Source organism: Durio zibethinus, chromosome 4 (genome assembly GCF_047325235.1).
Source record: "Durio zibethinus cultivar Kanyao isolate XHJ-2024 chromosome 4, ASM4732523v1, whole genome shotgun sequence".
Taxonomy (NCBI): Eukaryota; Viridiplantae; Streptophyta; class Magnoliopsida; order Malvales; family Malvaceae; genus Durio; species Durio zibethinus.
This window is the reverse complement of record NC_143165.1, coordinates 30,080,645-30,093,826: the sequence shown is the minus strand read 5'-3', so window position 1 is coordinate 30,093,826 and position 13,182 is coordinate 30,080,645. Positions and strand designations below refer to the sequence as shown.

The window sequence follows — 13,182 nt, the reverse complement described above, 5'->3', positions numbered from 1 at the left end:
TAAAGACGCGGTTGTCCAATGCTGTCCACATTTACAAACACGGCCAAAAAAAAAAACTTTTACGTGCTCGGGAGCCGTTTCGGTAAGTTCCCTAGACAGATTTGACGGCGCAGTCATCCATTGACCTCCGGTCAACTTCCCTCTCTATTCCCGATCACACGTGTCCCGAGCTATGCCCAATTTCTCTCTCTCCACGATAAAATGATCCTCAAAGCGAGATATCGGAGAGAGATTGGGAGAGGCTGGGGCCACCGAAGTGGATTTTAGATTTGTATTGAAAAAAAGTAGATTGCGGGGATTTCTTAGAGAGAGAAAGATTTGATTTGAGAGAGAAAAACAAATAGTAATCAAATTAAAATTTAAAAAAAAAAACAAGAAACAAAAGAGACAGAGACAGATAGACGTTGAACATTACAGTGGATAAAAGCAAGGCCACGGAACAAATGGAACGCCTCTCCTCTCCTGTGTTGTTTGTTTTTCTTCTCCTTGTGATGGCGAGAAACGGAGTCGTTACGTGGCGGAGGAGGACGGAGAAGATTGACGGCTCCGATCCTTCACCTTCTGATACCAAGGAAGTTCATGTTCTAGCCGTTGATGATAGCCACGTTGATCGGAAAGTCATTGAAAGGTTACTCAAAATTTCCTCTTGTAAAGGTTGGTGGCCGTGATTCCATAATTTTCATTTCTTTCCTTCTTTGGATTTGAATTGAAGGAGGTTTGGGTTTGGTGCAGTGACGGCTGTGGATAGTGGAAGTAGAGCTTTGCAATTCCTGGGATTGGACGAGGAGAAAAACAGTAATAGTTTTTATGTGAGTATATTTGGAATTTTGTTAAAAACTAAGCTCAATTTAAAATTATTGCAGTGATTCTGTAAAGATGATTACAGCTGACTCTTAGCTTTTGTTGTGATTACAGGGTTTGAAAGTTGATCTGATTATCACCGACTATTGTATGCCTGGAATGACTGGCTATGAATTGCTCAAAAAAATTAAGGTTTCAGTTTCTTTCGAAACTTTGTCAATGGTATTTGAAGCAGGGTTTAATGTTTTATGAAATTTCTTGTTTTTGAACAGGAATCTTCCGCTTTTAGAGAAATCCCGGTTGTAATCATGTCGTCCGAGAATGTTTTAGCTCGAATTGACAGGTATTTTGTTACTTTTTATGTCTTAAATAAATGAAAATTGGCAAATTGTTTTTATATCAGTCCAAAATAATCTATTATTGATGGGTTCTTCTCGATCTTTGATGAACAGATGTTTAGAGGAAGGAGCGGAGGATTTTATAGTGAAGCCGGTCAAATTATCAGATGTTAAACGTATAAAAGATTATATGACAAGAGACTTCAGAGTGGGAGAAGGAGAAAGAGGAATCAACAAGAGAAAGTTGAGAGACAGCTGTGATCTCTCCTCATCACCACCGTCCATTTTATCATCACCAGTGTCATCATCATCATCATCATCATCTCCATCACCCACAATTCTATCAGTATCAGCACCATGTTCTCCCTCGTCACTAGATTCTCCCAGCAGACGTCTTAAAATGACAAGCTCTGAGTAGAAAATTTTCTAGTAAAATTTTTAGAAGCCCAAGCCAAGCCTCCTCCCCTGCACTGCAATTCTCCGCTAATGTTTTAACGGTTTTTGTTGCATTTTGCTATCAATCAAGCCTTTCCCCTCCATTTTGTCCTCTTGCTTACTGTTGTACTTACTAATTTTGTTAATTTATAATGTGACAAAATCCAGATGCAAATCCTAATTCTGAATTCTGATTAGATTAATCTTTTTTTTTTCTTTTTTTCTTTTTTTTACATATGAAGCCACTTCAATTCAGATGGATTTGGGTTTTGAATTTGAAAAAAATAATGCAAGTAGCAATATATGATATGATAAGGTGGAAGGAGGGGGGCATGATCTTGTTGTCTGGTTGAGAAACGAGGGAATATTTAGACGGGGGATAGGAGGGTGCGAATGGGATTGAGATGTTGTTTGTTCCCTTAAGGAGAGGTTGGATAGGAGTGGGGTACTGCCAGTGTTGTCTGGCTGTTTCTCCCAGAGTGGTATTTTGCTTGCATATGCTTGGCTGTCAAGGGGGCCTAGTTGATACTTGAAAGATTTTTGGACCCTACATTTGGCTGTGAGACTTTGATTGTTCGCACAACAACTTTAGCATGCGAGACGGGGCAGCATTTTTTTGGGGCCTTTTGCTAGGTTTATAATGGAAAGATTGCAAGGCAAAATAATAATAAGTAATAATAATAATAATAATAATAATAATAATTTTATTATTATTATTATTATTTAAGAATATAATATTTTATTATAATTAATCAAATTTTTTATTTTTGATTTTGAATTAATTAAATTTTTAAGTATTTTTTTATTCAAATGAGTCTTCAATAGGACGGAAATAAGTATTAATGGTTAAACAATTTTTTTGAGTAAAGGTTCAATTGATAAAAATAAATATTTAAAAATTTAATTGATTTTAATAAAAAATAAAATTTTGGATAATTAATTTTTTTTTACTTATGTCAAATGAAAAAATATACTTAGAAAAAGAGAAAAAAAAGAAATTATAATCGCCTAGAGAAAAGCCTACATCCAAGGAAAAGCAAAATATGCGACTCGCTGCGTGGGTCGAAATGTTCTGTTTAAAGATCCTCGTTGGGCCCAAAACAAGAGAACAGCTCCAGCCCAAATTGAAGTCTTATTCGTCCCTCCTTTTTTTTTTTTTTTTTTCTGTTTTTGTTTTTTCCCAATTCAGCTTAAAAGTGTCATTATGGAATGTTTGGTTTTGGTATCTTTATCCTTGAGTGCCTGATACGTCTGGGCAAGAATGATAATGAATATCCGTTGTTTGTTTGGTTGTCGGTTACCTCCACATAAAAATTTGGCCCGTCAAAAGTCAATTCAACTATTGGAGACAAAAATCACTAAATTTTGTGTCCTCTTGACAAGGGGTTTGTAGGGAGACAAAATTGGTAGGTTTCAGTAAAAGTAAGAAAATGAAAACAAAAAAGAAAGAAAGAAAGAAATGGCTTTGTGGGTGATTGCAAGTATTATTGCCACCAATAAGCAGTGGATTAATATTAGTTCACTTTGGGTTTGTAAATACACTAAATAGAAGATATCTACTTGAGCTACAAGAGATGGAAGATAATCCCATTCCAGCGGGCCTGGGAGGACCCCAGACTGTTTTTTTGCTTTTCCTCGGGAGGGTGGAATTGACACGACTAGATTATCTTCTTATAGACCCACAAAAGAAAGAAGAAAAAACCTCGTGCAACGGCAGCAGAAATAAATCAAGTCAAGACGACCTTATTGATATTTACATAAAAATGCAGGGTCAGTTGCAAATATGTAATAGCCATACTCGGACTACAATTTCTGGAAACAAAGAGGTGTGTCATAAAAAAGACACACAAAAATGGAAGGAAGATTTAATATCATTTCCTCTTTCTTTTTAAGTAAAGTGGAAAGATTGAGGATTAGACATACAAATAGTGTGTAAACAGGAAATTTCTCTTGTGTTAATATATTAAGAAAAAAAGAAGAAATTTATCGCCAAAAGACTTGAATTTTCATTCTATTGTGTGTATTGTGGGTTTTTAGTGTAGAAAACAGGAAAGTATATTGTTGGTTATGTATTGAAATGTTCCTCCAAGCTTCGAGACGGTCCATGATTACAATTGTAAAAGTTCTCGGTTTTCGGCTCTACAAAAAAAAAAAAAAAGTGAAACTTCATACAAGTTGGGTGAGACCTGTGCTTTCTGTTTGCATTTCCTAGCTAAAATTTAGGTCTTCACTCCAAAGCTTTTTGACAATTGGTCAACGCATAAATGTTTTGGCCCAATAACCCACTTCACCCTGCCTTTCCAAGGCTCCGACTCCCTTCATAAGTCAATTTACTATGGAAAAAAAGCTAACTTTTATGTCAACTTAATAATTTTGGCACTGAATTATAACAATTTGATGCAAAAATAATAGGAAAATACATACAAAGTTGATATATTTTAAAATTTGAATAAAAATAATTTATAAATTTAATAAAAATATATATTTCGTGTTTAATACATTAATATAAATTATATCAAAATAAATTTTATATTATATATACGAAATAAATATGACATAAGTACATGAATTACAAATCAAAATTTTCTAGTTTTTGTCCATTAATCCACCCAAAAAAATGATTTGGCCTAAAACCCCACTTCGCGCCACCCTTCCAACAAGGTACCAACTACCTCCATAGGTCAAGTTACTCTCAAAGAAAAAAAAAAAAAAAAAGCAAACTTTTCTGGTTGTTCTCGATTCTAATTTCTAGTACAGTTTACAGATTCGTATATAGACAAGTCAACAATGAATTTATAATATCTAAGAAAAATAATGTCAAAATAACGGCAACATCAATTTACAATTTAAATGAGAAAAAGAGTATTCGAATTTGGCTTAAAAGGAAAATTGAATTGGAAGGCCATTTTCATACTTTTGTAGTCAGGACCATGCCAATAAAATACAATAAAACCAGAAATATGTTTAGATTTTGACCGATTATTGAGAGAAAAGGCCCCGTAATTAGGGAAGGCAAAAAAACCCGGACCCGACGGGTTCCGGTCCGACCCAATTTTTTAGGGTCGGTTTTTTCTTTTGAAAATCGGGGGTCGGGTCGGGGTCGGGTCGGGTAGGATGAAGATAAAGTCGGGGTCGGGTCGGGGTCGGGTTTTAGGCAAACCCGACCCTACCCGACCCGATATATATATAAATAATTTTTTTAATTAATTTTTTAATTTTTTAATTATATATATTTATATAATGATATTTTTAAATATTTTATATTTAAAAATTAATATTTTATATTTAAAAAAATAATATTTTATTAATTTCGGTTCGGGTCGGGTACGGGTACGGGTTATATAGGGTCGGGTCGGGGTCGGGCTCGGGTATGAAAAAACAAAAAAAATTTCGGGTAGGGTCGGGTTCGGGTTTTTTAAGCATTATGTCGGGTCGGGTTCGGGGCAAGCAAAACCCGCCCCGAACCCGACCCGATGCCAACCCTACCCATAATCGCATCTGGAGTTGTTTCTATCAACTACTGCAATTACATGAAGATGAAGTCAAAAAATTGACCAAATTAGATTATATAATTTTTCCGCCAAAGATTGAATTCTGATAGTGACTTTTTTTTATTGATATCAATTTGCAATATATATATATATATAAATTATAGATAAATTTATTATTTTTATTTAGGAAAAGGGTGTTTCGTGTTCAGAGAAATTTTTTTAATTTTTTAATTTTTTATCTTGCCGTTCCATTTGGACTCGATTTTAAATTTTAATTCCTGAGAATGAGAATATAAAGTACTGTTTGGTTTTTAAAAATATTTTTTATTTTTATTCTTTAAAACAGTTTTTATTTTTTAATTTCAATTTCATTAAAAATATATTTGGTTAATGAAGATGAAAGACTATTTTTTTTAAACAAAATTAATGAAAATGTGTTAGGCATATTAATTTTTTTTATTTATGACATTAGTATATGTGAAATCATTAAACATACTGTCACTAAAATTTTTTAACTCTACATATAAAATTAAAATAATAACATATGTCCATTATATATTTAAAAAAATTAATTTAAAAAAAATGACATATGTCTCATTATATTAATTTCGCTTATAAAATAAAAAGATTTTACTGTTAATATATCAAATAATTTTTATCAATATATCAAATAATTTCTTTTAATACATACGAGTAACATAATTATAATCATTAAATAGTTAATCAATTACGAAGAAGAACATGTTAAGGTAAAAACAATATGAACTTATGAGTTTGTGGGGGCATATCTTTATGCAATTGCCTTTGGAGGATTCAAACTCTGGATGAAAGTGAGATTCGTAAACGGGAGGACGACTCCCATGTTTTCATCATTTTTTTTTATTTTTTATTTCGTTAGAAAATAACGAAAATATTTTTTTCTATTCTTAGAATTGGTTTTCATTTTCATTCTCTAACAAACAGTTTCTCTAAACTTTTACCAAACACAGTTTTTTAATTACCTTCTATTTTTCATAAAAATGAAAATAAAGAGTGGATATTTTTCTTTAACCAAACAAAAAGATTTTTTCTTGTCAAATTATTTGTATTCTATCAAAATTTGAAATTTAATCACTATATTATAATTCATAAAAATGTAATTCCATATTATAGTAATTTGATAATCTTAATTTAACCATTAGCACTTCAAATTTTTATTGTTAAAAATGCTAACATGACAAATAATTTATTGATGTAGTATTGATTTTGTTGACATGATAATATGAATAAATAAAATTAATTGTCAAATTATGCAAATAATCAAGTACTCAAACGAAAATTGAATTTTAATCTCTCTAAAATGATTCATAAAAATCTCATCCTCATATAAAATGAATTTGATAATATTAATGTAATTATTAATGCGACTAATTATTCTTTATTAATTGTGCTAACATAACTGTTGTTTTTTCATTAAAGCATCTAAAAAATTAAAACAAAATCCTTTAAAAAATTGAAAATTTTGAAAAATAAAAAATCTACTAAATTTAAAAAAAAAAAACTGATTTTTTATGCTTTTTCAAAATTTTCTAAAAACTTTAGATTTAACTTTTTCAGTATTTTTAATTTGTTTACAAAATCATAATTATTAAATTTATTTTTTTAAAAAAAGCAGGCTTTAATTTTTTAAAAAAATCAAATTTATGAACTCCATAGAATTTTTCCTAATTTTTTAAAAATATCAAATTTAATACTTTTTCAAATATTTTAATTTGATTAAAAAATAATATTTTTATAAAAAAAATCAGATTTAAATTATTTTAAAATTTTTAATTTTAAGAATTCTTTACAATTTTTCCAATTTTCTTAAATTATTCAATTATAATTTTTTCAAATTTTTTAATTTAAAAAATCATATTTTTAAAATTTATTAATAAAATCATATTTATTTTTAAAAATTTCAATATTCAATTTTTAAAATTTTTAAAATATTAAATTTAATTTCTTCTCAAAATTTTATCTTTTAAAAAATATTTTGCAATTTTAAAAGTTTTTATTTGATGAAAATATTTAATTTTTTGTTTAATTTTTTTAAAATATTAAAATAGTAAAAAAAATTGAAGTTAGTATTTTGAAAAATCTACAAATTTCTAAAAAAATTGGAAAATTTCAAAAGTTTTTATAAAAATTTCTGATTTTCTTTAAAATTTTAAAAATATTATTTAAAAAAAATAAAATATTGTTATAATTTTAAATATTATATTTTTAAAATTTGGAAAAGATATAAAAATTTCAAAAATTGAAATTATTTTTTTGAAAATGAAATCTGATTTTTCCAAAAAATTCAAGAAATATTATTTTAAAAAAACTTAAAATATTGGAAAAGAAGAAAATTAACTTTTTTAAAAATCATAAAAAGTTATAAATGATTCAAAATTTTGAATTTTTTTAAAAAAAATCCAATTATTAAACAAATTTAGGAAATATGATCTTTTTAATTTAAATATTGGAAAAAATAAATTGAAAATTTTGAAAATTTAGGAAAAAGCCAAAAAAAATCCTTTTTTCATTTTTTTCTGGATTTTTTGTTTTTAGATTTTTTATGTTTTTCTACAAAAACAACAATCACATCAGCAAAGTTTACAAAAAATAATTGATCGCCTTAGTAATTGGATCAATATTATCAAATTTTATATATACGAAAATGAGATTTTTATGAATTATACTAGAGAGACTAAAATTTAAAATTTGTGAGTGCAAAAATTATTTACATAATTTAATAAACTAATTAAATTCACTCATGTTGTCACTTAACAAAGTCAATATTATATCAATAAAGTTAATGTCATGTTATTAAAGTTAATACCTAAATTATCAATTCAATAACTATGTTAATAGTTTAATGGTAAAAATTTGATGGCATTAGTGAATAGATTAAAATTATTAAATCAAAATAATATAAGAATTATATTTCCCTAAATTATAGTAGAAAAATTAAATTTTAAATTTTAATAAAATACAGAGAGCATTATTATAATTTAACGGTATTTTATCAATAGATCACATAATTATTAACATTATATTATATAATTTGGTGAGTCACTTCCCCTAATTATTTCTATAATACAAATAAATTCAATAAAATTCTTGGGGGGTTTCTTTTAGCATTTAAATTAATTAAAGATCCAAGTTGACTTTCAAAATTGTATCTTAATAAGGTCTCTTACTTTATATTCATCCATCTTTGATTTATGCATATGTATATAAAGTCAAGAATTTTGGAGAACCACCTTCCATTATGCTACAATGATTCTGAAATTTTGATAGGGTCTTCTCTGACTTGTTTTGATTACGTTTCAAAGGAAATAAACGTTTTGGTAAAATTCTATTAAAATAATTTAACGATTATTTTTCACATATTCACAGCTATATATATTTTACTCGTTCAAGGTTTTCTGTAAGTTGCTAATTCAACTGTTCTGAAAAGGTAAACAACCACTCTTGTCCACGATACAGCGGCGGATGCAAATGGAAAAGTACGTGCTCATACGCATTTAAAATTTGAAATTTTAAAAAAAAATTTAACAATCCAAAAAAAATATTTTAAACATTTTTTTTATTTCCTAACCTCTCCAATCTTCATTTATTGCCACTACTCGATACTTAAATCACATCCTACAATTAACCAACATCTAATTGTACTATTAAGTACTAGTAATAAAAATATTGAAAATTCCAAATCCCAAGTTTAAAATGATGAAAGCAGGATTAATAAGTAAAAAATTAATCTAATTCCTTTTAACGAGGGTATTTTAATTATTTTAAAGTGCAAAAAACTTGGATTTAGTAATTCGAGTAATAGTGTTTATTATTTTGTATGTAATATGTATATAATATAAAAATTATATGTTATAATTTTTTTCATATATTAAATATAAAATATATTTTTATTGAATTTATATATAATATTTATTAAAGTTTTGTACAGTATTTTTTTACTATATTTTTTCATGTAATATCATGATTTCAACTATCAAGTTTATAATTGTTACTTATATCCGCGAGCAACCAAAATGGAAATGGAAAACGAGTAACCACTCTTTTGAAAGTGTCAGCGACCCGGTTTACCAGATGCACACGACGAAAGGATAATCTTTTATTCCTCACTATTGAAAATTCAAAACATTTATTCTCTTCTGATCTTCTCTACAATCCAACTCTATGATGGCTGTCAAGTTTCAGACACTGTTTTTTCTCAACCTGGTGCTTTCGTTTTTCATTTCTGCCTTACCTTCCCAAGGTTCTCAAAATATTGAAGTTTTCTACCCAATCCAACCCCCACCGCCTGCCCCAGAACCAATTTCACCAAAACCTTCAAGTTCTCCTCCAAGTCCAGAAAGGCCGCCAGGTTCACAACCGTCGCCGCCATCATCACCATCTTCATCGAATGACACCAATAAAACTATTGCAAAGGCAGTAGGTGTAACTGCTGCATGCACTATAGTTATTGCAGGGATGTTCTTCTTTTTCATTAGAAAGTATGCTTTTGCACACCGCAAAAGAGAGAGAGTTGGGGATAGTTTCCAGGGAGGTCAGCCTAGAGTTCATCCAGATGAGTTTGCAAGATTTAATGGCAATATAAAGGGTTTAATTGTAGATGAGAATGGTTTGGATGTGCTTTATTGGAGACAGCTTCAAAAAGGAAAAAACAAAAGCGGGTTTGGTAAACAGATTATGCATAGTCCAAAGGATGAAGAAGTAGGAGGAATGGTCCGAGAAGGAAGCCGAAGCAAGAAGGTAGAGCCTGTGCGGGGAATTCCTCCGCTTCGTGGGAAGTCTTCCACTTCCCATGGTCCACCTCCTAAAGATGATGATTCAAGTGAAACTATAGGTCCTCTACCTCCTCTTCCGTCTCATGGGATTGTCCTAAAAGCCGTTGAGAAAAGGGAAGCACCGGTTCAATCAAAATTTTTAGCTCCAGCATCAATGCCACCTCCACAACCCTCAATCCCACCACCTCCATTACCGATTCAAAGCAATAAAAGTCCAATAACACCTTCGCCTCCACCTCCACCTCCACCTCCACCAAATAGAACTCCTGCGCCGATACCTCCACCGGTTCCAGCGAAAAGTCCTGCCCCACCACCACCACCTCCTCCTAAAGCAGGTGGTTCAGTTACGTCTTTGAAACCTCCTACAGCAGCCAGAGATAAGTCTACTGGGGGTAAACCAGGGGAGTCTTCTGGAGATGCCACAGAAAACGGAAATAATCAAGTTAGATTGAAGCCATTGCACTGGGATAAGGTGAACAAAAATGTTGATCATTCCATGGTGTGGGACAAAATCAATGGCGGGTCTTTTAAGTAAGTTCGATTCTACTATTTCTCAAACAACTATGAACAAACTTTATTCTTTTGCTGATTTTGATCTTCTTTTTTTCAATTGATTCTTCAGGGTTGATGATGATCTTATGGAAGCTTTATTTGGATTTGTTGCTACAAGTAGGAAATCCCCTCCTAGTAGTAGTAACTCAAAGAATACAAGGAATATTAACACTAGCTCATCATCACAAATCATGGTTCTTGATGCCCGAAGATCCCAGAACATAGCAATTGTGCTCAAATCTCTGGCTCTCTCTCGTAGGGAACTCCTTGAAGCCCTGAATGAAGGCCAAGGGCTTGAGGCAGATACTGTTGAAAAGCTCATGAGAATTGCCCCCACAGAAGAAGAACAATCCCAAATCCTTAATTTTGATGGAGATCCAACAAGACTTGCCGATGCTGAGTCCTTTTTGTTCCACATTTTGCAAGCTATTCCATCAGCCTTCACACGTCTTAATGCCATGCAATTTAGATCAAACTATGACTTGGAAATTCTCCACATGAAGGAGTCTTTACAAATACTAGAGTTAGGGTGCAAGGAGCTTCGCACTCGAAGACTGTTTATGAAACTGCTGGAAGCAATACTCAAAGCCGGCAATCGCATGAATGCTGGAACTGCCCGAGGTAATGCTCAAGCTTTTAATCTTACTTCTCTGCTTAAGCTCTCTGACGTTAAGAGCACCGATGGAAAGACAACTCTACTCCATTTTGTGGTAGAAGAAGTGGTCCGGTCCGAGGGAAAGAAATGTTTTATCAGCAGAAGTCGTAGCCTGAGTCGCAGCAGCAGCCATAGCAGCAATGGTAGCTTTGATCATTTAACATCAAAAGAGGACAGAGAAAAGGAATATATAACGCTTGGATTACCAGTAGTAGGAGGCCTTAGTTCTGAGTTCACTAATGTGAAGAAAGCAGCCATGATAGATTTCAACACATTTTCTGGCACTTGCTCAGCTCTTTCTGCTCGTGTAGCAGAAATCAAACAGCTAGTATTGCAATGTATGGCTGATGGAAAAGGTGGATTTGTGCAAGAACTGAAAGGGTTTATTGATGATGCTGAAGAGGAACTGAAGATTATAAGAGAGGAGCAAAAAAGAGTGATGGATCATGTAAAAAGAACCATAGAGTATTATCAAGCAGGGCCTTCAAAGGATCCTTTCCAAGTATTTGTTATAGTTAGAGACTTTCTAGGTACGGTCGACCAGGTCTGCGTAGAAATAGCTAGGAATCAACAAAGGAGGAAGTCTTCAACTGCAAGTTCTGGATCACAATCACCTAATTCTCATGATTCAAGAACCATAAAGAAGTTCCCAATCTTGCCCGCAAATTTCATGACAGGCAAGTCCAGGAGCAATTCTAGCGAATCGGATGTAGATTCATGACCATGAACAGGTCTTCATCACAAAGCCAATGTACATAAACTTCATAGCAAACTTCTAGATTCACAGCAAGTATAGCAAAATGATTATTGAATTCGTCCATTTGTTTTGTACCAAATTTTGATGAAGTGGTAAATATAATGAAGTCTGATTTTTCTGATTTAAAGTTTAAACTTGTTCCATCGAGTAAGCACCGGAAAGAGGAGTGGATTTTTGGACTTCAAAGTTCAAAAAGTAAGAAAAATAATCTACATGATCAAATAGAAAGAACGATCATGGTACTAACAAATTCTCTATTCAAGTGTGCAAACTAGAACAGATCATGCATCTGTAAAGCTAATATTAAATTTAATTTATATTTGATGTGCTCTCACTATATAGATCTTATACATTGTGAATTAGACAACGCTATCTTATCAATAAATAAATATCAACATTAAAATAGATTAAAAAAAATTAATATTTTGTTAAAAAATTACTTATTAATGAGGTATAAATAAATTATGTGCATCTTTCTGGAACCATTGAATTATAGGCAGATAATACATTAATCATATACTTGAATAATCATAAACATAAAACTAATATTTGTAGGTACAAGCTATACGTAGAGCTGAAGAGAACACTGCTTTTGATTGGGCAAAAGCATAGCTGATGTCCTGAGTATCTATTGTTGAATATCAATTTAAAAAGACAAAGAGCATGACTGGGTATCTCCTTGCACATTGCTTATAGGTATAGCTTTAAGACTCTGTCTCTCTCTCTCTTGCAACCAAACACACGCAATAACAGCCCTCACACTTGGTTGCCTGTAATTGGGCAGTGTTCCCCACTCATGCAAGAACAAGCTGCAAGAAAGGCTAGCCAAAGTCCACCATGACAAGTTGGCGTGCTAAGTAAGAAGAACGTTTCTCCCTTTTAATGAAAATACCAGGAAATTTTAAGCGAACCCAGGCGATTATGTCCATACAAAGTTATTTTGATATTATCAAATGGCCCTTGCCCCTTGTAGTCTTCGCGAACATGACTCCATAACTTTCAATGGCATAACGCAAAGCTACAAGAAATAAGCCATATTTATTAAATCCAATTCCAAACCAAGCCGTTTCGATTAAAATAGCAAAACCAATCCCATGAAAATGTAAAAAGTTTAGGCAAGAAAGATACTGCTAAGCAATAATATCAAAAATTAGAACTAACTATTGTCGGGAAATAAACAGGCACAGTATTTATGCACACAAACAATAAAGAAAGTCTAAAATAAGAATAAGAATTAATAAATACATTTATTTCGGCTTAACCCAAAATAACCACTCAATCCACTAACAAATAAAATTTTACAACTGTATGATTTTTGAAATAAAAAAAGTTATCAAAATTT

General features: G+C 31.4%; 2 protein-coding genes across 2 annotated transcripts; both read left to right on the top strand.

Annotated features, from left to right (window-relative positions):
• The first annotated feature begins 345 nt into the window (after nt 1-345).
• Nucleotides 346-1,771, top strand: LOC111287514 (two-component response regulator ARR5-like). The gene is made up of 5 exons (XM_022878128.2): nt 346-654; nt 733-809; nt 916-993; nt 1,074-1,144; nt 1,254-1,771. Exons 1-5 carry the CDS (start codon nt 444-446, stop codon nt 1,555-1,557), a joined length of 741 nt encoding a protein of 246 aa, XP_022733863.2. The 5' UTR covers nt 346-443; the 3' UTR covers nt 1,558-1,771.
• A 7,497-nt stretch (nt 1,772-9,268) lies between these two features.
• LOC111287999 (formin-like protein 4) lies at nt 9,269-12,013 on the top strand. Its single transcript, XM_022878736.2, has 2 exons — nt 9,269-10,407; nt 10,499-12,013. Exons 1-2 carry the CDS (start codon nt 9,269-9,271, stop codon nt 11,802-11,804), a joined length of 2,445 nt encoding a protein of 814 aa, XP_022734471.2. The 3' UTR covers nt 11,805-12,013.
• Nucleotides 12,014-13,182: the final 1,169 nt, after the last annotated feature.